Below are 23413 nucleotides of genomic sequence, written 5' to 3' on the forward strand. Positions count from 1 at the left end.
CTCAGAAAACCAATTAAATGCATGCTTGTATTTTGAACCATTTTAATTTTTAACATTGATGTAATTCGAATTTTTAATCTTTTCAGTTATAAAATTTACAGGAGACATTCAGTTACTTAAGATTAAATTATCCCGATATATGTCAAGATTGGAGTACTTAACAATTAGCAAGGCAAATTAAATGTTAGTTTAAAGTATTTTTTCCTACACAAATGATAAGAGGCAATGCGAATAATGATTGAAGGTTGTATCAGGTTAGTTCGAGTGTCTCTATTACAATAAATTTACTTGGATTAAATTGCGAAATTTCTCCAAATTAAACCCCTTGATGGAGGAAATACATCAATTTTCTCTTCAAATAATTGTAATCTAAAGCGACAGGATAGAATTTCTTATTTGGTGATACATTTGAGTTTGATTGTCTTCAACCTCTGTTTTTGAGGTCAGCAGTCGCTGGGCCATGGCAAAAATCGGCAAAACCAACACTACCCACTTTTCCTCTCTACCTTCCACTTCAAGCCTGTGCATATAAGCCTCTGTTTCACTCATACTTCCAATCTCCATCACTGCTTTTTAGCTTTCTTGGTTTTCTTTGTCAGCTTTGAGAGAAACCCTTTTGCCTAAAAGGAGTTTGGTATGTGACTTGCCCATGTTCTTTTATTCCTTCATTGCTCCTTTCAAGAATGTTTTTTTCATGTGTCTGTAAGCAAAATGTGGCCTTTTTTTGTATGGTATTTTTTTTTCAACTAGTACTGACAGAAGCATGTGGGTTTTTGTGATTCTTGAGCATTTTTAGCTTAACAGGATTAGAAAAAACAAGTCTTTAATACTTGATTGAATCTGATGCTTGTTTCATTGTGAATGGATCTTTGAAATCCCAGAGTATGCCTCATAATTCCAGTGATGTATTGTTTAGGTTTAATGATCCCTTTTGATGATTAGGCTGAATTTGAGAATTCTTTTTGTGAAAGAACAAATTTATATCAGATTTTTGTGTTCTAAATTTCAATTCTTGTACTGTTTTATCCACATATGAAAAGACACATTGTAAATTCTGTCTTTGCGATGGAAAAGTTTTCTTCTTTATTGAAGTTTCTTAATCCATCCTTACTAATGGAGCAATCTATTTCATTACTCATACAATACCAACATTGAGAGTGAGCAGGTGCACTGTGAGTTCAGTAGTGGAAAACATTGAGAAATCCTTACTAATGGAGCAATCTATTTCATTATTCATATGATACCAACATCTTGTTTTTGCTTTATACCGATTAGTGTTTCATCGGTATATAGTTGGGCGAGTGAGCAGGTGCAGTGTGACAGAAGCTTTCTTCTTTATAGAAGTTTCTTGCCGTCCTTTCTGGTTGTCGGTTTTTGAGCTTACTAGAGGAAAATATTGAGAATTCCTTACTAATTAGAGCAATCTCTTTCATTATTCATATGATTCTATCATCTTGTTTTATGCTGATGTATACATTTTGCCATTTATCCATTAGCATTTCATCGATGTATCTAATTAGATGTTTCATATACTGAATGTATTGATGGAATCTGTGATTTCTATAGGGTCCTTCAGTTACCACATCGAGGCTTTGAGCATTGAGTATGGGTTCAGGAGTTTGGTACAAGAATATAATCAGCAAAAGGAAAGTGAAAGGAGAGAAATCACGCAAAGCGAAGGTTTTAATGCTCAGCTCCAATCTGAATCTTTGGTTTTCTATGTTTTGTTTTCCTCCCATGTTAACTGACTATTCAAGTTATCCGAAGATGATTCAGTCCCATCTTCTTGATTTCTGATATTACCATCTTTTTTCGATATTGTTGAGCAGCGATATTCATTTCAACGCATAGATGGCTGCAGAGAGGATCTCTGCTCTCTCAGAGGGTGTCTAGCACTAGCCAATGGCGCTTGTCTCGACAATCAGGGCAGTGTCGTTCTCTCCAGAGAATATGTTGCTGCTAGAAAGATTCAGACTGCATACCGTGCACATGTTGTATGTCATATTCCCTGCTAGCAATCGCTATCGTCTTAGTTTACACAGCTCATTTATTTTGTCTTGGGCTTTCAGATATGAAGATCGTTATGAACTCTTGAATTGACTGTCCTCTTCTGTTTTAGGCAAGGAGAAGTTTTTGTCGAATGAGAGGAAACGTAAGGTTACAGAAGCTGGTGCAGTGTGATTCTGTTAAGAATCAAGCACATACTACATTGGGTCGCCTGCACACATGGACGAGAACTCAAGTCCAGATTAGAGCACGTCGTGCTAATATGGTCATGGAAGGCCAACTTAGGCAGAAGAAGCTCGAGAATCAGTTGAAGCTCGAAGCCAAGCTTCATGACTTTGAGGTAATACAACAACTTTCTCCTTCATGTCTGTAGATTATGGCCAAATCAATAAAATTATGCATAATTTTATGTTGGATGAATTGTCATGATTGAAATTGCTGTTCTTTCCATTTCCTTGTGGAAAAATGTGACCTTAAGAATGAACAATACATGATTTTCGTTTCTTTACATGTATCGATAGTAGTACTATCAGTCGTCCTGTGCTTAGGAAGCCTCCTAACACACCTTATATACATCACGATTTCTATGTTTAAACTGAATTATTCTGTAACTTGAAACTACACATTTAAGACGGATGTTAAATTTCTTCGATGTGGGGCAGGTGGAGTGGAGTGGTGGTTCTGAAACAGTGACCGAAGCCCTTGCAAAAATACATCACAGAGAAGAAGCAGCACTGAGAAGGGAGCGAGCTTTGGCGTATGCCTTTACTCGCCAGGTATGTCTAGTTGTAGTATCTATCGATTTCTTCATCATCGTTGAGCCCAAGAAACAAATCTAATAAACCGTGTGCAGTGGAGGGCCAACACGATGCCATGTTTTGGACCGAGCAACAAAGAACTTAGTAAAGCGGATTGGGGATGGAGCTGGATGGACCGTTGGATAGCTGCTCGGCCATGGGAAAGTCGAGTTTATAGCCCCAAAAAGGCACAGAGGGCCCGACATCCGAAACTGATCTCTGCTAACGGAAAGGCAGTTAAGAAAACCATTTCCCCTGCGAGCAAGGCGCCAGGAAAGGTCCCACGGATCTCTCCTAATGGAAAGGTTACCAGAAAATCCCGTAAGCTGTCTTACAACGCAGCTACCGTTAAAAAAGTGAGTGCGAAAAGTGAAGAGATGAAAACGAAGAATGCAAAGGAAAGCTCCTAAGCATGATGTCAAAATGCAAAAACTGAAGCAGAAAGAGGATTTGATCTGAGCTACTCTCTTTTCTTTCTTACACTATTGTAAATTTTTATTATGAGAAATTAAGTTATTGTGATTTACTTACATGTGTAAATAATCATTGATTCTATATATATGTGTGTTGGTTTTGTACTTGTGGTGAGATCATGGTATCTATTTGTAAATTGAAAATTTTATTTTTATGTACTCTCTCCATCTCACCCAAAGCAACACATTTCATGTTCGACCTGAGATTTGATGCAGCGTTTCTTTTGTTTAGAAATGTGTCGCTTTTATTGGTATAATTTCAGGAAGAAAAAATGAGTTGGACGGAGGAAGTACTTTCTAACTAAGTTATTTTCCAAAATTCTTTTACTTCAAAGATTCAGTTAATTTGTCTAATGTTGTTTGCTCTTTGAAAGATGTATAGTATTTGTCAACATAATTACCAGTGGTGTTCGATTTGATGGATTAGATAAGATCAGGTCGCATCATTTGATTAGGGCTTGATACTTAATCTGGGGACATTGACACATGCAATTCATGGTCATATCATTGTTCCAAGTAACAAGTACTACTAGTAAGTTTCCTTAATCAGTTCTGAATCAATTTATCACCATCTACATATAGTTTCCCAGCTCTTAACTAATTGTAGACAACAAATTGACAGGTGAGTAATTATGGGATCCTTTGAACTTTATAGTGGAAAATAGCACAGCTGTTAAAGATAAGTGGATAATTGATTGATTAAAATGCCTAAGGAGAATAAGAGGGTTTGGTTGTGTTAATGGTTTGGCTGAGCAAACGCAGCTCGCCCAAAACCAAGGCTGGGAATATGACCGTTGGGGCAGCTCAAGCAGATTCAAGATTACATGAGCTAGCCGTTGGGGTTTAGTAACTGACTCGGAGAAGGAAGTTAGTTTGTTATGGATTACTCAGCTGCCCAACACGCATATAAAGTGCTCGAGGAAATGCAACACAACAGATTAGAGATGAGAGAGGGTATTCTTCAGCCAAGTGAAAACAGAGAGATTGAATCGCGTTTTTTCTTAGTCTATTATTCTCAGAGAGTTGAGTGAATCATCTTGTAATCGATAGTGAGCATGAGTGCTTGTATTCACCTTCGTTTCAGATCAGTTTAGAAAAGAGAGTCACAGCGTTTTGCCCGTGGACGTAAGCGTAAGCTGAACCACGTAAAGCTCCTTGTTCTTAGCTTCTGCTTTCTTGTTTTTGGGTCATTCTTGTTCGTGAGATTCACAACGTGGCGCCGTCTGTGGGAATCGACATTTGAGGATGGCGATTTCAAGATTTGAAGCTGAGAAGTTTTCAGGCAAAAATGATTTTGGATTGTGGCGATTGAAGATGAGGGCGATGCTTGTGAAAGGTGGTTGATCCTGTGGCAGAAAGCTTGAATGTTAAAGGCTTCAAAGGGAAGAAGCAATCCAAGAAGAAGTTTAATGGACCAAAGCAGCCTCAACATCAGAAGGGAGGCCAAGAAACCGAGAAAGAAACAAGATCCTGCCATTATTGCAAGAAACCTGGCCACTTAAAGAAAAATTGTTTCTCATGGAAGAGGAAGCAAGCAGAGGAGGCAGGAACTAAGGTGACTACAGATTGTGTTGAGGAACTTGAGGTTCCTCAAGCTCTAAATGTAGCAGGGGATGGTGAAGAGGGTCCATGGATCATGGATTCTGGATGCAGTTTGCATATGTGTCATGTGAGACACTGGTTTACTGAGCTATCTGAGAGTAAGGGTTCAGTACTGTTAGGAAACAATCAGATCTGTAGCATTGAAGGGATTGGGAGCATTATGTTTAAAATGCATGATGGATCAAGGAGATTGCTCACTGGAGTCAGGTACATTCCAGAGATAAAAAGAAGCTAAGGGCTGTTCTTTTGTTTCTGCTTATGGAATAATGAAAGTCATAAAGAATGGAGAAGTAGTTATGATGGCAGAAAGAAAGAGTAGCAGCCTGTACTATCTTGTGGCGGAAGTACTTTCTGGTAGTGCAAATGTTGTGCAGAAAGCTGATCTTAGAAAGTGGCATTTGAGGCTTGGGCATCTTGGTGAAAATGGGATGAAGGAATTGATTAAAAGACAGCTGATTCAACCTGGAGATAAGTCAGGAAAATTGGATATCTGTGAAGAGTGTATCTTGGGCAAGAGCAAGAAGTTAGTATATCCAAAGGGAATTCACACTTCATCAGCTCCACTTGAATACGTTCACAGTGATTTGTGGGGTCCAGCAACGCCACTGACTATTGGAGGAGGTAAGTACTTCCTATCTATTATTGATGACTATTCAAGGAGACTGTGGGTTTTTATTCTGAAAGAAAAGTCAGAAACTTTTTCTAAGTTTAGAGATTGGTGCAAGGAAGTTGAGGTTGAGAAAGGATGTCCAGTGAAGTATTTGAGAACCGATAACGGCCTTGAATTTCTGAGCCAAGAGTTTGATCTGTACTGCAGAGAGAAAGGAATAAGAAGGCATAGGACCGTGCCATGTAATCCACAGCAGAACGGGGTGGCTGAGAGGATGAACCGGACTATCTTGGAGAGGGTAAGGTGCATGCTTTTTAGCTCTGGTTTGCCCAAGAGGTTCTGGGGAGAGGCTGTAGCAATGGCTGCAGTTCTAATTAACAGAAGTCCTTCATCTGCTATAGGTTTTGAAACTCCTGACAGCAAGTGGTATGGGAGAAATGGGGACTACTCAAATTTGAGAGTCTTCGGATGCATGGCCTATGCTCACATCAGGCAAAATAAACTGGAAGCAAGGGCTCTTAGATGTGTTATGGTTGGTTACCAGAAGGGAGTAAAGGGCTATAGGTTGTGGTGTATAGAGCCAAATAAACAGAAAATTATTATCAGCCGAGATGTTCAATTTGAAGAAAATAGGATGCCTTTTCTTGAGGCAGGCTCCAAGCAGAAAGGAAATGAACCAGAAAAGTTGGTTCAGGTGGAGGTGCAGAGTGGGGTCAGAGAGGACTCTGATGAAGTTGTGGTGCCACCTGAGGATGAAGATATTGGAGCAGCTACAGAAAATATTCCTGTGCAAGAAAATTCAGAGAATGATTTAAGTGACTATATGCTAGCAAGAGACAGAGTAAGAAGGAATGTGAAGCCATCATCAAAGTACAGTGATGCTGAGTATGTCTTGTATGCCCTGTGCATTGCAGAGAAGATTGAGTATTCAGAGCCATCAAACTTCAAGGAAGCCATGGCATCCAATGAAAGCAAGCAATGGATGAAAGCCATGGTGGAGGAGATAGAGTCATTAATGAAGAATAAGACATGGATTTTGGTGGATAGACCAGCTACACAAAGGCCGGTCAGCTGCAAATGGGTGTTCAAGAAAAAGGTGGAGGCTGGAAATAAGATCAGGTTTAAGGCTAGACTTGTGGCTAGAGGCTTCACACAAGAAGAGGGCATCGATTACAATGAGGTCTTCTCACCTGTGGTAAAACATGCTTCAATTAGAATCTTGCTTGCAGTGGCTACTCAGAATGATTGGGAGTTGGAACAACTTGATGTAAAGACAGCTTTTTTACATGGAGATCTGGATGAAACCATATATATGGATCAGCCAGAGGGTTTTCTGATGCATGGGAGTGAAAGTAAAGTGTGTTTATTGAAGAAAAGTCTGTATGGTTTGAAGCAGGCTAGTAGACAATGGCACATAAAATTTGATAAGCATATGGAGAAGATAGGCTTCCAAAAGTCTGAGTATGACAATTGTGTATACTTCAGAGGAGGAAATGGAACAGCCATGACATATCTACTACTGTATGTTGATGATATTCTTATTTCTGGACCTGACATGAAAGAGTTGCAGAGAGTAAAAAAGCTGCTGGCAGAAGGTTTTGAAATAAAGGATTTGGGCAAAGCTCAGAGGATATTGGGAATGGATATAGTGAGAGACCGAAGGAATGGAACTCTGTGGTTGTCTCAAGAAAACTACATCAGCAAAGTAATAAAGAAGTTCCAGACAGAAAACAGCAAAAGTGTATCTATTCCTATCTCACAGCAGGTGAAATTGTGCAAAGATCAGAGTCCAAGCAATGAGGCTGAGGAGAAAGAGATGAGTCAGATTCCTTATGCAAATATTGTGGGGAGTATAATGTACACCATGGTCTGCACCAGGCCAGACATTGCCCATGCAATCAGTGTAGTAAGTAGGTACATGGGATGCCCGGGAAAACAGCACTGGTTGGCTCTGAAAGGAATCCTGAAATACTTAAAGGGGCATGGTGATCTTGGGATTTTGTTCAAGGCAAGAAGTGCAGTCAGTGAAGATGCCTTGGTTGGATTCTGTGACTCGGACTACGCAGCGAATCTTGATAATAGAAGGTCACAATTTGGCTATGTCTTTACTTTGTTTGGAGCAGCGGTGAGTTGGAAGTCGGGGATTCAATCCGTAGTAGCCTTGTCGACTACCGAGGCTGAGTATATGGCGCTCACTGAAGCTGTGAAAGAGAGCTTTTGGCTCAAGGGGATCATTGGAGACTTTGGCTTGAAGCAAGGAAGTGTTGCAATCAAGTGTGATAGTAGCAGCGCAATTTGCTTGGCGAAGCATCAAACATTCCATGAGCGTAGCAAGCACATGGATGTGAGACTGCATTTTATACGAGATGAAGTGGAAAAAGGGATGGTAAGGATTGAGAAGGTAAGTACTGATCACAATGCAGCTGATGCTCTCACAAAGGCATTACCAACATCTAAGTTCAGATATTGCTTAGATTTGGTGGGCCTTGTTCGAAAGTTTTAGAGATGGTGTGTGGATGGTGAGGCGTTGGGTGGCTGTAGGCTGGTTTGATCAACCAAGGTGGAGGATTTGTTAATGGTTTGGCTGAGCAAACGCAGCTCGCCCAAAACCAAGGCTGGGAATATGACCGTTGGGGCAGCTCAAGCAGATTCAAGATTACATGAGCTAGCCGTTGGGGTTTAGTAACTGACTCGGAGAAGGAAGTTAGTTTGTTATGGATTACTCAGCTGCCCAACACGCATATAAAGTGCTCGAGGAAATGCAACACAACAGATTAGAGATGAGAGAGGGTATTCTTCAGCCAAGTGAAAACAGAGAGATTGAATCGCGTTTTTTCTTAGTCTATTATTCTCAGAGAGTTGAGTGAATCATCTTGTAATCGATAGTGAGCATGAGTGCTTGTATTCACCTTCGTTTCAGATCAGTTTAGAAAAGAGAGTCACAGCGTTTTGCCCGTGGACGTAAGCGTAAGCTGAACCACGTAAAGCTCCTTGTTCTTAGCTTCTGCTTTCTTGTTTTTGGGTCATTCTTGTTCGTGAGATTCACAGGTTGTGTATAATAGTAGCTTTTGAGTACTACCTACTAAATGAAGCAAAATTATTGCATCAGTACTTAGTTGCACTTGTTAATAATTATGCCAGCTTACAATATCACATGGGAGTCATTGCCTGATTGCACTTTTTGCTATTTTCACACCCCTTTAGACCTCCAAAGTAAGGGCACCCGCAACGACGCCGAAAAATAGGCTAGACCTAAGGCGCGGCCGAGAAACGCCTATTATAGTGGAGCAATGTCGGCCGCAGACCATGGTTTGGACTTTGGACCTGTGCGGCCGACATTGCGGTCTAAGCTGCACACGAGCCTATCTTTCACCGCCCAATCAGGCAGCACGTTTGTGAGCGGGAGAGGGAAGAAAGAGTTTTTTTTATTTCTTTAATTTTTCCATTTATCCAATTTTGTTCATTTCTTTTCTTTAACTATTCATTTGTGCTAATTTAATTAAAAACGAATTTACTCATTTCTAATTAGGATTTTTATGTGATTTGTAATTTTTTTTATATTTCCATTATGAAATATATTTCTAATTATGTAGTAATTTTTTAATTTCAATTACATAATTTTTTTTATTTCATAAATATCACCATTTAAAAGAAAATATAAAATTAGAGATTAATAAAATAAATAAAACCATAAACAGTGGAGTAGTATAAGTCTGGTCTAATTCGTGACCTATACATTGTAACTATTTAAGGTCTGACCCAAAAAACTGACATAACACCCACTATACTTGAACAGTTTTTTCTGTATAATTGGTGTATGATCATCTCCTTTCGGCTTTCTCTGTGTGTGAAGAGATCTATGATTTCATCATTGTTTCACAATTTTTTTCTCAAACATGAATGTATGTATTTGAAACAGAATTACTAAAAACCACCAATCAATCATGAAATCCTCCAAACACAGAATGATGTACATTAGCTAAGAAAAAGAAATTGAACAAACAATCCTTAATAATGCTGCAAGAACGAAGAAGACATGCTCAAAGCCGCCAGCTCATCGGCGGCGCGGAAATTCGTCAGCTCCTGGTCGGAAAATCCGAAGCCTTGAAACTGAGTGTAATAACTGGACTGAAGGGGTTCCCTCTCGGCATAGCCGCCGCAATTTGCATCGAACAACTCAAGAAAGAGCTGATCTTCGTTGGAGTGCTCCTCTTGGACGGCGGCGGCGGGGGGAGGGGCGGCGGCGAGAGCGTCGATGGCGGATTTGGCCTGCGCCATGAGCCAATCGATGGCCTTGCTGGGGCGGTCGCAGCCCAGCCGGTCCTGCAAGTCGTAGAAGAGAATGGCGGTTTTGGGGGAGAGGCGCACGCGGCGGTCGCGGGTGCCTCCCGTCGCTGTCGAGACTTTGCTGTGGCGGTCCTTTCGGCCGCCGGCTCGGACGAGGCGGCCTCGCTTTGTTGGCGAGGGATGGCTCTTGTTGGTATGATGAAATGTTGGTTCTCCCGTTTTGTCCATGTTTTTTTTTTGTGTAGGGGTGTGATTAAGTAAAGGGGAAGCCTATACTTATGCTAAAATATGGTATGAGAATATGTAGAGGGAGGGATTATGTACGGATCTAGAAAATAAAGCTCGCAGTATCAGAACTTGTCGACTAAAAGGTTTTCGTCCCAAAAATATGACATGGAATAATGCAGAGTCTAGGATCTAGGAAATGAAACTCGTGAGAGGTCAAAAGCGAGAAGAGAGAGTGAGTGTATGATGAATCTAGGAAACACAACTTGTAAGGTCAGATTCACCAACAGAAGAAGACCATCGTTAGAAAATAGACAAACGACTATATATGAGTTGTTAAGTTTCCAAAATTATGTTTTGTAGGCGGGTATGAGTATGACTTTCAAGTACTATATCTTATTGTGACTAGTGGCGGATCCCAACATACAATTTTGAATACGGAATAATCAATAGAAGTAAACGAACAAGGGATTATTCAAAAAATATTCAAAACAATGTTGTTTTACTTCGTTTTCGTCTTCTTCCAAAAACAATTTTGCCGAGCGATCGCAACGTTTTCGGCCAACCCTAAGATAACATTAAGCCCTCGGTGGCGATCTAGTGCGACTATGTCTATTAATTATACATTTCATGAACATTATAGATTTTGATAGGCTTCAAATTGAGCTTATGTTACTTTGACATTCAGTGTGATCATAGTATTTCCAGCTCGTCTCTATTCTTTATTACATCTTAGTATGCTTTGGCACAACCAAAATAGAAGGACTGAGATGAGGTCGATCGATCGAATTAACCTCCCACCCCCCTTTAATCTTTAATGAGTGGTCACTTGTAGATGAATAGTAGATGAGCAGTTGATGTAACTATTGTTTGAAATTTTTTGGCAGACATCTTTTTTTCACGTTAGACGGCTGAGCTTCATCTGTGGAGATGCAACAGTGCCTTGTTTTGTTGGAATTGCGACAACGCATCACTTTCCCATATTATCAGTTATTGTTTTTGGTGGAGTTGAGTTCAAAGGCAAATGCAATAATTATTGATTTGTGTTGTGATATAAGTTGTCAGTTGTGTTGGTACTGTTTTGGGTACTATGTACTGATGTACATATTGTTTGTCTACAGCAACATGACATGCGCCCATGTGACTTTTTCTGCCTTTCTTCAAATTTAATGCTCAAATATTCAAAATAAAAATAAAAATTGTGGGTTCGGATTTTGAATAAGGTCATTGTTGCGCCGGAATGCAAATGCAATGCGGCGGTTGTCGTTTCTAATGGATGACGTATGAAGAAGGAAAGTAAATCCAACCCCGAAGGAATGGTATGAAGTTGTTACGCGATTGATACAGTGGTACTGGTAGCTCCAAAATTTGAATTTAGCGGAGTTGATTAGATGAATTGAATGGGATGTTCCTTACACATATACACACAAAAACATAGATTCATAGGATAAGATCATTCACATATTGTTTCCTATCATTTCGGAAGACAACGCTGTTGAAATAATGTTTATTTTCAATTTCATAATTTCAATTTCGATCCGTATATCCGAACGATTTGGGTAATTCCTGCTAACTAAAATTCTGCAAATTACGTATGCATTCTTAACACAAATCAAATCAAAATATCCCACTAATATCAAGGTATCTCATTCTATAATGATAGTAATCATAGTATGCAATGTTCTTTTCCCTTTAAAATTATATATTTACCCTAATAATTAATATGTAAAATGATGATAATAGGTTGGAAAGTATGTTTGGGTTTTAAAGGCAAATCCACCACCCAAAATAGAAAGTAAATAACCTCAATCGGGCCCCCACAAAGAGTAGGATTGGTTGATATTTGTACGGCCCATTATGGAAGGCCCGAAACGTGGGTGAAATAAAAAATTCGTCACACCTTCCATAGTCCATACTACAAGCTTGGAAATCCTCAATTCTAATTGATAATAGACTAAAAAAACACTTTTTCTCCCTTAGAACTAGCAAAAAGAGATCGATACGATAGTCAGTTCCCCATTTATATCCATACTTATGCCGACGGAATAATTGTCTATAAGATAAAAAAAAAAATTATTCAATTTTTTACTTCAATAAAAGAAGGTTGATAACACACCTTCTCACGAAAGCAATAATAATTCTCATCTCAATTCGTTTGAATAATGCTTTGTCATCCACCTTAAATCTCTATTTAAGACGCTCCATCCAATAGAGAACAAACTATCAATTCAAAGATACGGTTCCCGACATACATGCACAGAGGACCGAAACGCACTAGAGGGCAGGTGTCGTGGAGTGCCTCTCCATCACGCGAAGGCCTTCACAGACACTATTTATTACTCCATCTGATCCTCATTAAGTGTCTTATATTTGACATTTTAAAGAAAAATGAGTAGAAAAAATTATTGAAACACGAGATCCACTTATTATAAATTATAAAAGTGAAATGGAACATTTGTTGTTCATAGACATTTAGTTGGGACATGGAGGGAGTACTATATTACTACAAATTTTCAGTCAATTAATTATACTATAAATATTCGTAAAATTTACAGCTTAGTAAAATTTTCTTTTTATTTGAGTATTTTTTTGTTTCTCTCTTTTTTCGATTAAAAGTACTAGGATTTATTACATTATTGATGAATGGAAAAATCGTTGGGACGGCCATTAATGCAGCAAGCACACATGCTTCCACTCCTCAGAAGAACCTCCTCACTTCTTCCCTCAATCTTCTCATCCCTAACCCCTCATTCCTCCTCTCCACTCCCACTCTCTCTCTCTAAACTCATCATCATGGAAATCCCCAATTCGGGGCTTTCCGGGAGGCTCGTGGTTTTGGCCCAACAGCTGCGCCTCTACAAGCCCCCGCCGACATCGGATGATGACGATGAGGAGGAGCAGAGGATGGAGGAGAGCGCAGAGAAAGTCGTTGCGAAGGTGGGATTCCCGGAATCCGCTACTTCGGCGGCGCAAGTGCGGACTGCCGAGCGCTTCAGCCCGAAAAGGGCGGCGGTTCTGATCTGCCTCTTCGAAGGGGATGGTGGCGAGCTTAGGGTTATTCTCACTAAGCGATCGTCGCAGCTCTCGACTCATTCTGGTTCGTTTCATCACGCCTTCACTTAATTTGAGCTGAATTCAAGTGTTTTTTCTGCAATTGAGAGCTTGATCGTGGTGAATTTGGTAGAAAGGTTAGATCTTTTAGGGCATTGTGTAGAAATTAGGGTTTCTGATGGTATTTGCCTCTTTGATTGAGAAATCTGGGATAAATTTGTATTGTTGACCTTAAACTACATGATGATTTTCCTGCGTTTGCTGGATTTTGACTGAGGTGTTTGGAGACAGGTGAAGTGTCGTTGCCGGGAGGGAAAGCGGAGGAGGCGGATGCCAATGATGCCGAGACAGCAACGAGGGAAGCGAAAGAGGAGATAGGGCTGGATCCTTCGCTTGTTAATGTGGTTACTTGCCTCGAACCATTCTTATCGAAGGTATACGTGCTTGTCCTCTCATGGAAACTCGGAGTGCCGAATCGTATACTTGAATATATTGGTGATTTTGTTTTGATCTGTTGATTATGTTCGAACTGGTTTTCATGTAAAGCCCATTTGATTGCTGCTATATACTACTTATCATCGATATAACAGTTTATAAGCAAGAATGTGGTTTTATTTCACAGCCTTTAGATATCTATGCTGTTGATTACACCCTCAAAGAAAATCGTTGTGTAGAACTAATGTCTTTTCTTTCACGTTATGTTTTGTGTTTATTAATGAATGATGGTCGATTATGGTGTTTTGAGGTGTGTGACCAACGGCCATGCTTCTGTAAGAGGTTGTACATAAGTGTAGCATCTTGCTAATTAGATTGTTTTGTGGATTATTCCACAAAGTAGTAAGTAGACTGAGAACAGCTTCAATTATTAACCCGGTAGTATGAATGCAGCACCTCCTCAGGGTGATTCCTGTTATCGGCATACTTTCCAACAAGAAAGACTTTAATCCTTCCCCAAATGCCGCTGAAGTAGAAGCTGTTTTCGATGCTCCCTTGGAAATGTTCCTCAAGGTATTGTCTCAAGTTCTATTTTTTCCCTTTCTTTTCATCCACAGTTTTTAGCTATTCCAGCTGCTGTACACTTGATAGCAAATCGCAATCCCAGGATGAGAATAGAAGATGTGAAGAACGAGTGTGGATGGGCGACAAGTATCTGATCCACTATTTTGATTATGAAATAGACAACAAGAAGTATGTCATTTGGGGTTTAACTGCCGGAATTTTGATTAGGGCAGCTTCGATCGTGTATCAGAAGCCGCCTGCTTTTACAGAGCAAAACCCCAAATTCAAAGTTCCAAGTGGTGTGCTGAAAGACACTACCTTGCCTTAAGATAGCCAGATATGTTCATAACTTCATATACTACCCCCTGTTGTGAAAAAGCAATCTAGATTCGATTCACAAACATTTCCTAATCGGTATTCTAATTGCTCAAATAATCCTATTTCATCATCCTAATAATAAACCTGAGACGGGCCAGACTTTTGATCAACGCTAGCACAGGATAAATAAGTTTGGGAGCATACTTACCAGAATGCTTCTGATAAGGTATGTGTTCTTTGATCTCATTATCATCTTCATCCCCCCCCCCCCAGCTTTAGTCTCTGCGATATTTTCTCATCGGCTCACCCTATGCAGAACCTATTCAATTGTGTGAACATGATGGATCTTTGTAGAGTGGCAATGGTTTTAGCTGCTGAGAAGTCGATTGGAACTATGAGGTTTGCCGTTTGCACCACTATACAAATCAGCTGATCACAGTACTGTTGTTGAATTTGATGAACTCAGTACTTCTTACATTGATGTTAGAAGTTGAGAAATGATTAGTTCTAGGTGCTGGGGTGGGACGACTAGTTAAAAACATCCATTTGTTAGCAAAGCTCAAATTTGATGACAAAGGTATGCTTTGTTGTATTTGTGGACCCAAAACTGCTTAATTCGCGTAAAGTAAGCTGCTATCGAAGTTATGTTATGAAGCACGTTTCTTGATTATTCGCAACTTTATACGTCGTTTGGATCTCGTAATCACATTTTGCACCATTGGAAATCCACAACTTGTTGGATTCACTCATATTAAGTTGTGGAGTAGTTGTCATTGAAATTTCACTTGTACCTTAAATTTCGACCATTACAGTTGTGCTACTTTCAGTTTTAGGACACTTTGCTCTAACTATTACAACTGAAAGAAGGAACAAAACAAATGAAATTGAAAATACAACAAAACAAATAAAACTAAATGCAAGTCCGGGGCAAGGAATCCCTCGTTCCTCTAGATGAATTATGTTAAAGCAGGAAACCGTGATGAACTTTATGGTTCCGAAAACCGAGCAAACATCGTGACACCTCATAATAAACTTGGCGATTAAGGCGAACCCAAAGGCCTCCTCGAATACAAAACTAGTTAATTCAACATTCAACATTCTTGACATATTATAGCATGCCATAAAACTAGCAACCTTCAATTCACACAGCAAAGTGAAAGTGAAAGAAAACATCAGTTCAAGCTATAGGAAATCTGAACAAAATAAAACAATCCCAAAGAGAAAGGATAAAGGAGGAATGCTAGGATGCACGTCCACAGTTGGTAAGTCGTGCGAAAGAACGCGAGACAGCCCATCGTCCCACACACCACCAAAATAACCAGCGCTTCTGCTGTGAAATCCCATCTCAATTCTTTCGCGTATACAATCGCCAACAACGTCGTCAATCCAACCATGTTGTTCATTATCACCCCACCATATATCTGCCACTCAAGAAAACAATCATCTATTAGCACGATGTGTGTGTTTGTGCAGAGACAGAGACGGAGAGAGAGAAGGAAACCTCGGAGAATGTCCAAGAAGCAGTTTCTTCACTCTTCTTGCTGGCTGGGAGGATTGCTGCTACTGCAGATCGAGCATTCATGGCCAGTGGCACAACGACAAAGGAGATGACGAAGGATGGGAATCCCATCACGTTCGACAGCTGTAGAATGTTATTGGTCAGAGGCTTTCCCAGGAAGGTTAACATACCAATCCCTAACAACACTTGAAATACTGATCTGAAGAAATCGCGTTTCCCGTATTCTGCTCCTTTCCACACCTCCTGTAAATTTCAACAACACATTCTTTTCAGATGGAAATGCATGATCAAAATATTTCCTAATCCTTAATATGAACACTACTTGCCCTGTCAAAATCTTGAATAATCTTCGTCCCATCGATTTGGGAAGTATGTGCAGCTCGAATGGCCTTATCCAGATACTTGGTCATTCCATTCACAAACTCTGGCTCATCAATTGAATCGTTGTGATTCTGATCAAACTCTCGAAAGGTCTCGCGTAACACGTCGTCCTCGTTCAGTTTGTAGGATTGGAACTTGACTCTTATTATAAGCTGCTTCAGCTCAGCTTCTGATATTGACTTGTTTCCATCAGTGTCAAATTCCTTGAACAGTCTGCCATGATCGAGACGGTTTAGTAAATTTTAGACCCGAAAAGGGAGAAAAGAAGTTGAAAGAAGTCGAAGTTTACTCCTTAATACGATTGATATTTGGCTTCCCGTTCTCTGTGATGAGTGATTCGGATCTGAGTAGCTGGCCTTCAGCATGCTTCAAAATCTTTGACATTATTCTGTCCATCGTCTGCCCTCGGTTTTCTCTCTTCTCTCGGAATAGGTTTAGGACCTACAGCGAAACCCGAAACAATCAAATCCAGACAAGTATTGACCAACAAAATTTGGAGAATTAGTTACCTGTGTACCCATATTTTTGGGAAAGAAATCACTGCTAGAAGTAGATTTGTCGGCTTCCATAGCCCATAGCTCGAATCCTTTGATGAACTCTGCCTCGGTGATCTGGTCATCATCGTTCTTGTCGAAAAAATCCATGACTTTGTTAACTGCATCGTTTTTCTCAGTGATCGTCTTCTCATCACTAAAGATGCTGCTCACCAGTCTCCTCAATTCTTTCACTGCAACGACTTTGTCAGCATCGTTGTCTGTTGCATCAAATAATCTGTCCAAGGATAACCGCATTAGTTGGTAAGACGCTTTCCCTCCAACCAGTAAGTCAGAGGTTCGAGTCATCTCAAACATCATTATTGATCCTCTTTAGCCTCACCCTTTGATGAGATCGGCGTTGAGTTTGCCGTCTGGATTCACAAGCTGTCCTAACCGTTTCACGTGCTGCAGAAATCCGGTCCGGACAATATCAAACTCGGAGTACTTCAAGCTTCTTTCCTGCATCCAAGGATCCCAAATCTGTAGAAACAAGCAAGGATTTAGTCACAACTCACAAAAACACGAAGCCTTGTATCGCGATTAGCTCTCAGTTAATCAACCTGGTAGGCGGAATACGACAGGAGAGATAAGGATGCGATAACAAAAGCTATCAACGTTACGACACGCTCTCCAGACAAGCTATCGATGACAAAAACCAGCTGCAGCACGACGTAAGGGATCAAGGACAGCAGCATAATCCCAGCTGTGTAACTAGTCCTTTTATCGATCTTCACACCAGTATCTGCAGCAAGGGAGAAATTTAAAACACATAAATTTTCTCAGCTAACGAGTCGAGAATAATCATTAACTGCGAGTTTGTGAAGTGCGGAACCTTTCAAGATCTTTGACGAAGAAGAATTCTGTGTCGTCTTCAAGTCAATCTTGCCATATATCATACACACACCCCACTGGATTGTAAGACTGAAGACTGTGATTCCAGCGTAAATGCTGACACCGACTGCAACCTGCGATTGGGCACCCTCCTTGCTGCTGAAAATCCCGGATACTACATGAAAAACTCAAAATCAACACGCCACAAAATGAAGGAAAGTCCAAAAACCAAAGTGATGGAGTGCTTACAGATCATTAGCATCATAGAAGGAAGCACCATTAGGATTCGGAAGATAATGCCACCAAACTTTCCAGCTCCGGTGATATGCAAGAGCATCTCGCTCCCGCTGCTTATAAGCCTCCCTCCGACCACCAGAAGTACCTGGTACACCACTATGAGGAAAATGTAACCGGCAGCGTTTTCTGCACAGGGCAGGAAGCCATACTGGTGGCTGCAACTTCCTACTGATTCTTGCTTCTCGATTCCGTCTGATATCAGCTCATTCTCAGAGGTGGACAGCTCCAGAATTCGGCCTTCGGCTATGCTGGCCAGTAAGATGAGCAATATCAAGCATTTCGGGACTGAAGCCATTGGCGATCAACCAAGTTAGTTCGAGGAAATGTGAATCCTTGAATGTTTTGCCTTATTTTTGTCTGATTTGAGTAACTTTATGCATTATTTAACGTTCTACTTTTTGTTTTTTAATATGCAAGCACAAACAAGATCCAGCAGAGAAGCCAATGGCTGCCTCTGAGTTGAATTCCTTTATGCATTACTATACTTCTTAAATGAATGATTTGTTAGCTCAGGTATTTTATTGCCCACTTGATAGGGGAAGATGTTTTTTTTATTGAAGCACTTGGAAAACAAGAAACTTTATGCCCTTTTCGGTGTAGAAACGAGCAGCCTAACACTGTTGTCTTCATTGTCGTCATCATCACTCAAAAGTTTCTTTTATTTCTCATATATAAATAAAGCAACATTTTACAATAGAAAGCATGCTTTCAGTATACAAACAGTAACAATGTACACATATAGATTTGCTAATTCCAACTAAGGAAAACTTGGCAAAAATAAAACAATCCCAATGAAAGAGGATAGAGGAGTAACACTGGTATGCATGTCCAAAGATGGTAAGTTTTCTTCAAGAACGCATGCGTTCCGACAATGGCGCACACCATCATTATTGTCAGCACTTCTGCTGAGAAATCCCATGTCAACTCTTTTGCATACACGATTGCCAGTAGTGTTGTTAGTCCCGATATGTTGTTCATTATCACTCCACCGTATATCTGTTACATAAACAAACACAATTGTGTTAGACTACACTATTCTTGTTAAATTCGTGATTACTTGTGCGTTTATTCCTTAACTTAACATCACATTTTCGAGAGTAATGAGAGGGAGAGAGAGACCTCAGAAAATGTCAAAGATGACTTTCTCTGTCTTGCGGATGGGAGGAGTGCCATCAGTGCGACCCTGCCATTCATGGCTAATGGAACGACGACAAAGGAGACGACGAAGGAGGGGAAGTTCATTGCATTTGATAACTCCATAATGGTACCCATCAGAGGTCCTGCCAAGAAGGTAAGCATACCTATCCCGAGTATCACTTGAAGAAGAGATTTCAACACAGCATCAACGCCATAGTCTTCTTCATTCCACACAATCTGCAAGTTTAAGATCATAAATATAAAGATTGTGAAACCCCATTTTCTTGATTGAGATAAAAATGAGATGGACATCTTGAATGAAACAAAGCGAGTAATAACCTTCTCAAATTCTTCAAGAGCTCGAGTCTTTTGTGAAGAACCAACGGCTTTCATGGCCTTGTCTAGATAGTCTTGCACTCCCTTCATGAACTCTTTCTCATCAATTGCTTCGTTCCCGTCTTGATCAAAGCATTTAAACATCTCCTTTACCACATCTTCGTCTTTCATTTGATACGTTCCGAATTTCACTCTGCCTATCAGTTGCTTTAGTTCTGTTGCTGTTAGAGTTCCGCTTTTGTCAGTGTCGAATTCCCTGAACAGACTGCCGGAATAGAAATGGTATAAGTATTATGCTATACGATGAATCGGTCAAGAGTTGGGACTTAAATAGGAGAGGTTTACCACTTAATGCGCTCAACGTTTGGCTCTCCGTTATCTGCTATGAGTGCTTCAGACTTCAACAGCTGCCCTTCGGCTTGCTTCAAAACCTTCGCCATAATTCTGTCAATGTCGGAGGAATTGTTTTCGTTCTTCTCTTTCAGCAGCTGAGTGGCCTGAAAATATCCAAACCAACTGTAAGTCGTAAAGATTCTTAATCATAATAAACAACTGATAGATAAATGCAGAACAATAATTAAACCTCAATCAACATTTTGATGAAAAGGCTGCTTACCTTTTGCAACATTTCTGTTGCATTGAAATCATCACTAGAAGATTTGGCTTCATGAATCCATTGTATGAATCCGTTGACGAATTCTTCTTCTGTGATTCTCTTATCCTTGTTCCTGTCGAGCTTATTCAGGACGCCGTTCATGGCTTCAGTTTGATTAACATCCGCCTTACCAGCCTTGAAGACATTGCGCACCATTTTTTCTAATTCGTCCACCGCTATGCATTGATCATCGTCTTTATCTTCTTTATCGAAGAAACTGCACAAATACGAATTGTTGGCAAATGAAACAAAAAAAATGATCAGAGCAGGTCACTGACTGTGAGGCATATTACCTTCTGATTAGAGCAGTGTTGGGTGTTCCGTCTTCGTTCACAAGCTTCCCGAGCTGTTCCACGTGCTGTATTAAACCTCTCTCCACGCTATCAATTTTCGAATAATCTAAACTTCTTTGCTGCATCCATGGATTCTTTATCTGAATAGCCAAGAAAGATTACAACCCGGACATGTTTAACACAATCAAGAACATAAACGTGAGCTATCGATGAATCAACCTGATAAGCGAAATACGAAAACAGAGACAAGGACGATACGACAAGAGCTATCAGAGTTATGATACGCTTCGCAAAGAAGGTGTCGAAGGTGTAAACGAGCTGAAGAACGACGTAAGGAATCAAAGATAAGAGCATAATCTTAGCAGTTCTGCACGTATCGTCGTCAACATCAACACCGTTCTCTGCAGCCAACACAACAGCATTGTCAACGAAAAGCTTCACTTTTATCTGTGATTTTGTATTTATTCGTATACCGAACCTATCAAGTTCCTGAGCTTTATTTTCGACAGAAAACCATGTTGTTGCTCGTCTGCGTCTTTCTTCAGTGACTTGCTAGCAGATAACATGGTCATAAACCACTGAACCGTGAGGCTGAAGACGGTGATTCCGGCATATATGCCTATGACACCGGACACTTGCGATTGAGCGTCCCTTTTCTCGCCCAAAACTGCGGATACTGTTGGCAAATGAAACAAACAAATATGGAATATCAGAACTGAAACCACTGTGTAAGTCTGGTGAGCTATTCCACTTATCACTGATTAGTTTTAAGATGGAACCCTCGCAAACTTCTATATTATTATAATATAGAAGTTTGATGAGCTATTCCACTTATCACTAATTTGTTTTAAGATGGAACCCTCGCAAACTCCTATATTACTGTTGGCAAATGAAACAAACAAATATGAAATATCATAACTGAAACCACTATATAAGTTTGAAGATCATAACTGAAACCACTATATAAGTTTGAAGAGTTATTCCACTTTATTACTGATTAGTTTTAAGATGGAACCTCGCAAACTTCTACTATTACTACTATAGTACTATCAGACTGTGGGCTGAAACTTTAACTGACGAAAAAAATTCTTACTGATCATGAACGTCATCGACGGCAGAGCTCTGAGGATACGGAATATAATACCCCCGATTCTAGGGCCGGTGACGAATAAGAAGACTTGGCTTCCGCTGGCGATGAGCTTGTCTCCGACGATGAGGAGCACTTGGTACACCACTATGAGGAAAATGTAGCCGGCGGCATTTTCCGCGCACGGCAGGAAACCGTACTGGTGCCTGCAGCCGCTCAGATTCGTCGTGGTCGCAGCAGACCACGACGAATCTGGTTCACTGATTCCATCTGAGATCAGGTGATCGTCGGAGGAATCCAGACTGAGAATCCGGGCATCGGCTGTGCTGATCAGTAGGAGAATAAGAATCGTGTAATGAGTAAAGACAGCCATTTTTGGTCAACCACCTGAAACCAGAGGCTGCTTAAATGGATTGAACTAATCAAGATTAAATAGGTGGGGATATATATAATAGTAAGACATTTATGATTAAAGCTAGAGTCATGTGATTATTGAAAAATGCTCACGTCAAAATCATTACATCACTATATATATTTTAACTCAACTATGGGGTAATAAAACCATATTTTAACATGTGCAAGTATTCAGCTAGGTAGAAGCACATGCATGACAGAGGATTTATATATTTAAAATTAAAACAATACAGTACTATATTAATTGAATGGAATCTAATTCAAGTGGAATTTTTCTATATGATTTAGAAAAGTACGAGAAAAAACTGTGTAAATGTCAACGTCAACTCCTAGGTACGTTTTAAGTAATTAATTTAGCGCGATACAGGCATAATATAATTTGAAATCTCAATACAATAATTTGCAAAAGTTTTTTTTATTGTAGTAGATGTTTTTATGCAACAATTTACTCAAAATACTTAAAATTCGACAATGTTGTATAAATAATAGGCTTATGGCCATCAGTGGTTTGTGTATACTTTTATCTTGTTGTACAAGCTAGTGATGTTGCTCGTTACAAAATTAACGATTTAAATTCCAGGAAAATTAGAACTGTAACTGGCCGAACAAGTAAATTGACTGTGATGGTTTTTTAACCAACAATCGGCAATTTCGGTTCAAAATCAGCGATTTTGGGATGGCTTTGGACTTTTTTACCATTTTTTTTTTTTTCAGTTTTCTTGGTTTTGGGCCAAAATCATTAGTTAACCGTCGGTTGCAAAGTATAAAACTTCAAAATTGAATCTGACTAACAAGTGGTTTCAGTTTAATCATGAATTATTGGTGACTTTTAATTAGTTACGCCATAAACTTATTAATCAAATTAGGGATGTCATTTTCTACATTTTTGGGATGGAATATGATATATATTAGGATTTGTTACTAGGTACTCCTTCCGTCCCACAAAAGATGTCATTCTTTCCTTTTTAGTCTGTCCCACAAAAAATGTCACATTTCCCTTTTCGAAAAAAATTCTGTCTCACATTAATATAAAAATTATATTTTCTCTCTCTATTTAACACACAAAACAAAACCTCCTAAAATCATGTGCCGTCCCACAAGTATAACATCTTTTGTAGGACGGAGGGAGTAACTAAGACGGAGTGTATCGATTTTTTCAACGCATTTAATATCAATTGGAGTAATAAATAGTACTATTATGCTTGATTTTCAAAAAATAAGCTAATTGTCTCAAGCTTCAATTTTTAGTGATAAATGTTAATCATGATATATTGAATAGTAATGATTTTATTATTATAAAAATAGTAATAATGGGAACTGAAATATTGTGAAAAATTATCAAAACCAGATCCAAGGCATGTAAAATGAGGTCAATAGGGTTCTTAAAGTAGAAAAACACAAAATACAATAAATTTATATATCAGTGTTCAAATTAATGGTTCTGTTTAATTCTAGATTAATTAATCGTGTACGTTTACTTCGATTGGGGTGAAGCTTGACGATATAAATAATCACCCAGTTGCTTCAAATGGTAATTGTTTTTGTTTAATTATTTGAG

At 39.6% G+C, this 23413-nt stretch overlaps 5 protein-coding genes across 5 annotated transcripts; 2 read left to right on the top strand and 3 right to left on the bottom strand.

The window, feature by feature from the left end:
- The first annotated feature begins 340 nt into the window (after positions 1-340).
- On the top strand, positions 341-3384 carry LOC125213828 (protein IQ-DOMAIN 10-like). The gene is made up of 6 exons (XM_048114579.1): positions 341-634; positions 1567-1680; positions 1830-1994; positions 2120-2347; positions 2670-2783; positions 2861-3384. Exons 2-6 carry the CDS (start codon positions 1606-1608, stop codon positions 3212-3214), a joined length of 936 nt encoding a protein of 311 aa, XP_047970536.1. The 5' UTR covers positions 341-634; positions 1567-1605; the 3' UTR covers positions 3215-3384.
- Positions 3385-9497: 6113 nt separating this feature from the next.
- On the bottom strand, positions 9498-10004 carry LOC125189313 (transcription factor PCF7-like). Its single transcript, XM_048086603.1, has one exon. It carries the CDS (start codon positions 10002-10004, stop codon positions 9498-9500), a length of 507 nt encoding a protein of 168 aa, XP_047942560.1.
- Positions 10005-12642: 2638 nt separating this feature from the next.
- Positions 12643-15039, top strand: LOC125201251 (nudix hydrolase 15, mitochondrial). Its single transcript, XM_048099289.1, has 5 exons — positions 12643-13098; positions 13344-13486; positions 13941-14060; positions 14155-14595; positions 14686-15039. Exons 1-4 carry the CDS (start codon positions 12645-12647, stop codon positions 14377-14379), a joined length of 942 nt encoding a protein of 313 aa, XP_047955246.1. The 5' UTR covers positions 12643-12644; the 3' UTR covers positions 14380-14595; positions 14686-15039.
- A 235-nt stretch (positions 15040-15274) lies between these two features.
- Positions 15275-18362, bottom strand: LOC125201250 (sodium/calcium exchanger NCL-like). Its single transcript, XM_048099288.1, has 9 exons — positions 17886-18362; positions 17638-17811; positions 17366-17547; positions 17146-17285; positions 16779-17040; positions 16559-16710; positions 16215-16482; positions 15871-16131; positions 15275-15790 (listed from the first exon to the last, which is right to left on the bottom strand). Exons 1-9 carry the CDS (start codon positions 18226-18228, stop codon positions 15542-15544), a joined length of 2031 nt encoding a protein of 676 aa, XP_047955245.1. The 5' UTR covers positions 18229-18362; the 3' UTR covers positions 15275-15541.
- A 212-nt stretch (positions 18363-18574) lies between these two features.
- Positions 18575-21840, bottom strand: LOC125217508 (sodium/calcium exchanger NCL-like). The gene is made up of 9 exons (XM_048119027.1): positions 21448-21840; positions 20833-21030; positions 20574-20755; positions 20355-20494; positions 20023-20278; positions 19752-19903; positions 19410-19671; positions 19053-19307; positions 18575-18929 (listed from the first exon to the last, which is right to left on the bottom strand). Exons 1-9 carry the CDS (start codon positions 21812-21814, stop codon positions 18681-18683), a joined length of 2061 nt encoding a protein of 686 aa, XP_047974984.1. The 5' UTR covers positions 21815-21840; the 3' UTR covers positions 18575-18680.
- Positions 21841-23413: the final 1573 nt, after the last annotated feature.

The sequence above is a fragment of the Salvia hispanica genome, chromosome 1, assembly GCF_023119035.1.
Source record: "Salvia hispanica cultivar TCC Black 2014 chromosome 1, UniMelb_Shisp_WGS_1.0, whole genome shotgun sequence".
In the NCBI taxonomy this organism is placed as follows: domain Eukaryota; kingdom Viridiplantae; phylum Streptophyta; class Magnoliopsida; order Lamiales; family Lamiaceae; genus Salvia; species Salvia hispanica.

What these genes read in the sequence shown, in the direction of transcription:
- LOC125213828 (XM_048114579.1), top strand. Translation starts at nt 1,606, where the DNA reads ATGGGTTCAGGAGTTTGGTACAAGAATATAATCAGCAAAAGGAAAGTG. An exon ending in CTGCATACCGTGCACATGTT is followed by an intron (nt 1,995 to 2,119) that starts GTATGTCATATT and finishes CTTCTGTTTTAG; the next exon opens with GCAAGGAGAAGTTTTTGTCG. An exon ending in CGTATGCCTTTACTCGCCAG is followed by an intron (nt 2,784 to 2,860) that starts GTATGTCTAGTT and finishes AACCGTGTGCAG; the next exon opens with TGGAGGGCCAACACGATGCC.
- LOC125189313 (XM_048086603.1), bottom strand. Translation starts at nt 10,004, where the DNA reads ATGGACAAAACGGGAGAACCAACATTTCATCATACCAACAAGAGCCAT.
- LOC125201251 (XM_048099289.1), top strand. Translation starts at nt 12,645, where the DNA reads ATGGAAAAATCGTTGGGACGGCCATTAATGCAGCAAGCACACATGCTT. An exon ending in TCGAACCATTCTTATCGAAG is followed by an intron (nt 13,487 to 13,940) that starts GTATACGTGCTT and finishes GTATGAATGCAG; the next exon opens with CACCTCCTCAGGGTGATTCC. An exon ending in CCTTGGAAATGTTCCTCAAG is followed by an intron (nt 14,061 to 14,154) that starts GTATTGTCTCAA and finishes TCGCAATCCCAG; the next exon opens with GATGAGAATAGAAGATGTGA.
- LOC125201250 (XM_048099288.1), bottom strand. Translation starts at nt 18,228, where the DNA reads ATGGCTTCAGTCCCGAAATGCTTGATATTGCTCATCTTACTGGCCAGC. An exon ending in AATATCAATCGTATTAAGGA is followed by an intron (nt 16,483 to 16,558) that starts GTAAACTTCGAC and finishes CGATCATGGCAG; the next exon opens with ACTGTTCAAGGAATTTGACA. An exon ending in CTTCTTGGACATTCTCCGAG is followed by an intron (nt 15,791 to 15,870) that starts GTTTCCTTCTCT and finishes CTTGAGTGGCAG; the next exon opens with ATATATGGTGGGGTGATAAT.
- LOC125217508 (XM_048119027.1), bottom strand. Translation starts at nt 21,814, where the DNA reads ATGGCTGTCTTTACTCATTACACGATTCTTATTCTCCTACTGATCAGC. An exon ending in GTCGATGACGTTCATGATCA is followed by an intron (nt 21,031 to 21,447) that starts GTAAGAATTTTT and finishes ATTTGCCAACAG; the next exon opens with TATCCGCAGTTTTGGGCGAG. An exon ending in AAAGCTCAGGAACTTGATAG is followed by an intron (nt 20,756 to 20,832) that starts GTTCGGTATACG and finishes TGTTGGCTGCAG; the next exon opens with AGAACGGTGTTGATGTTGAC.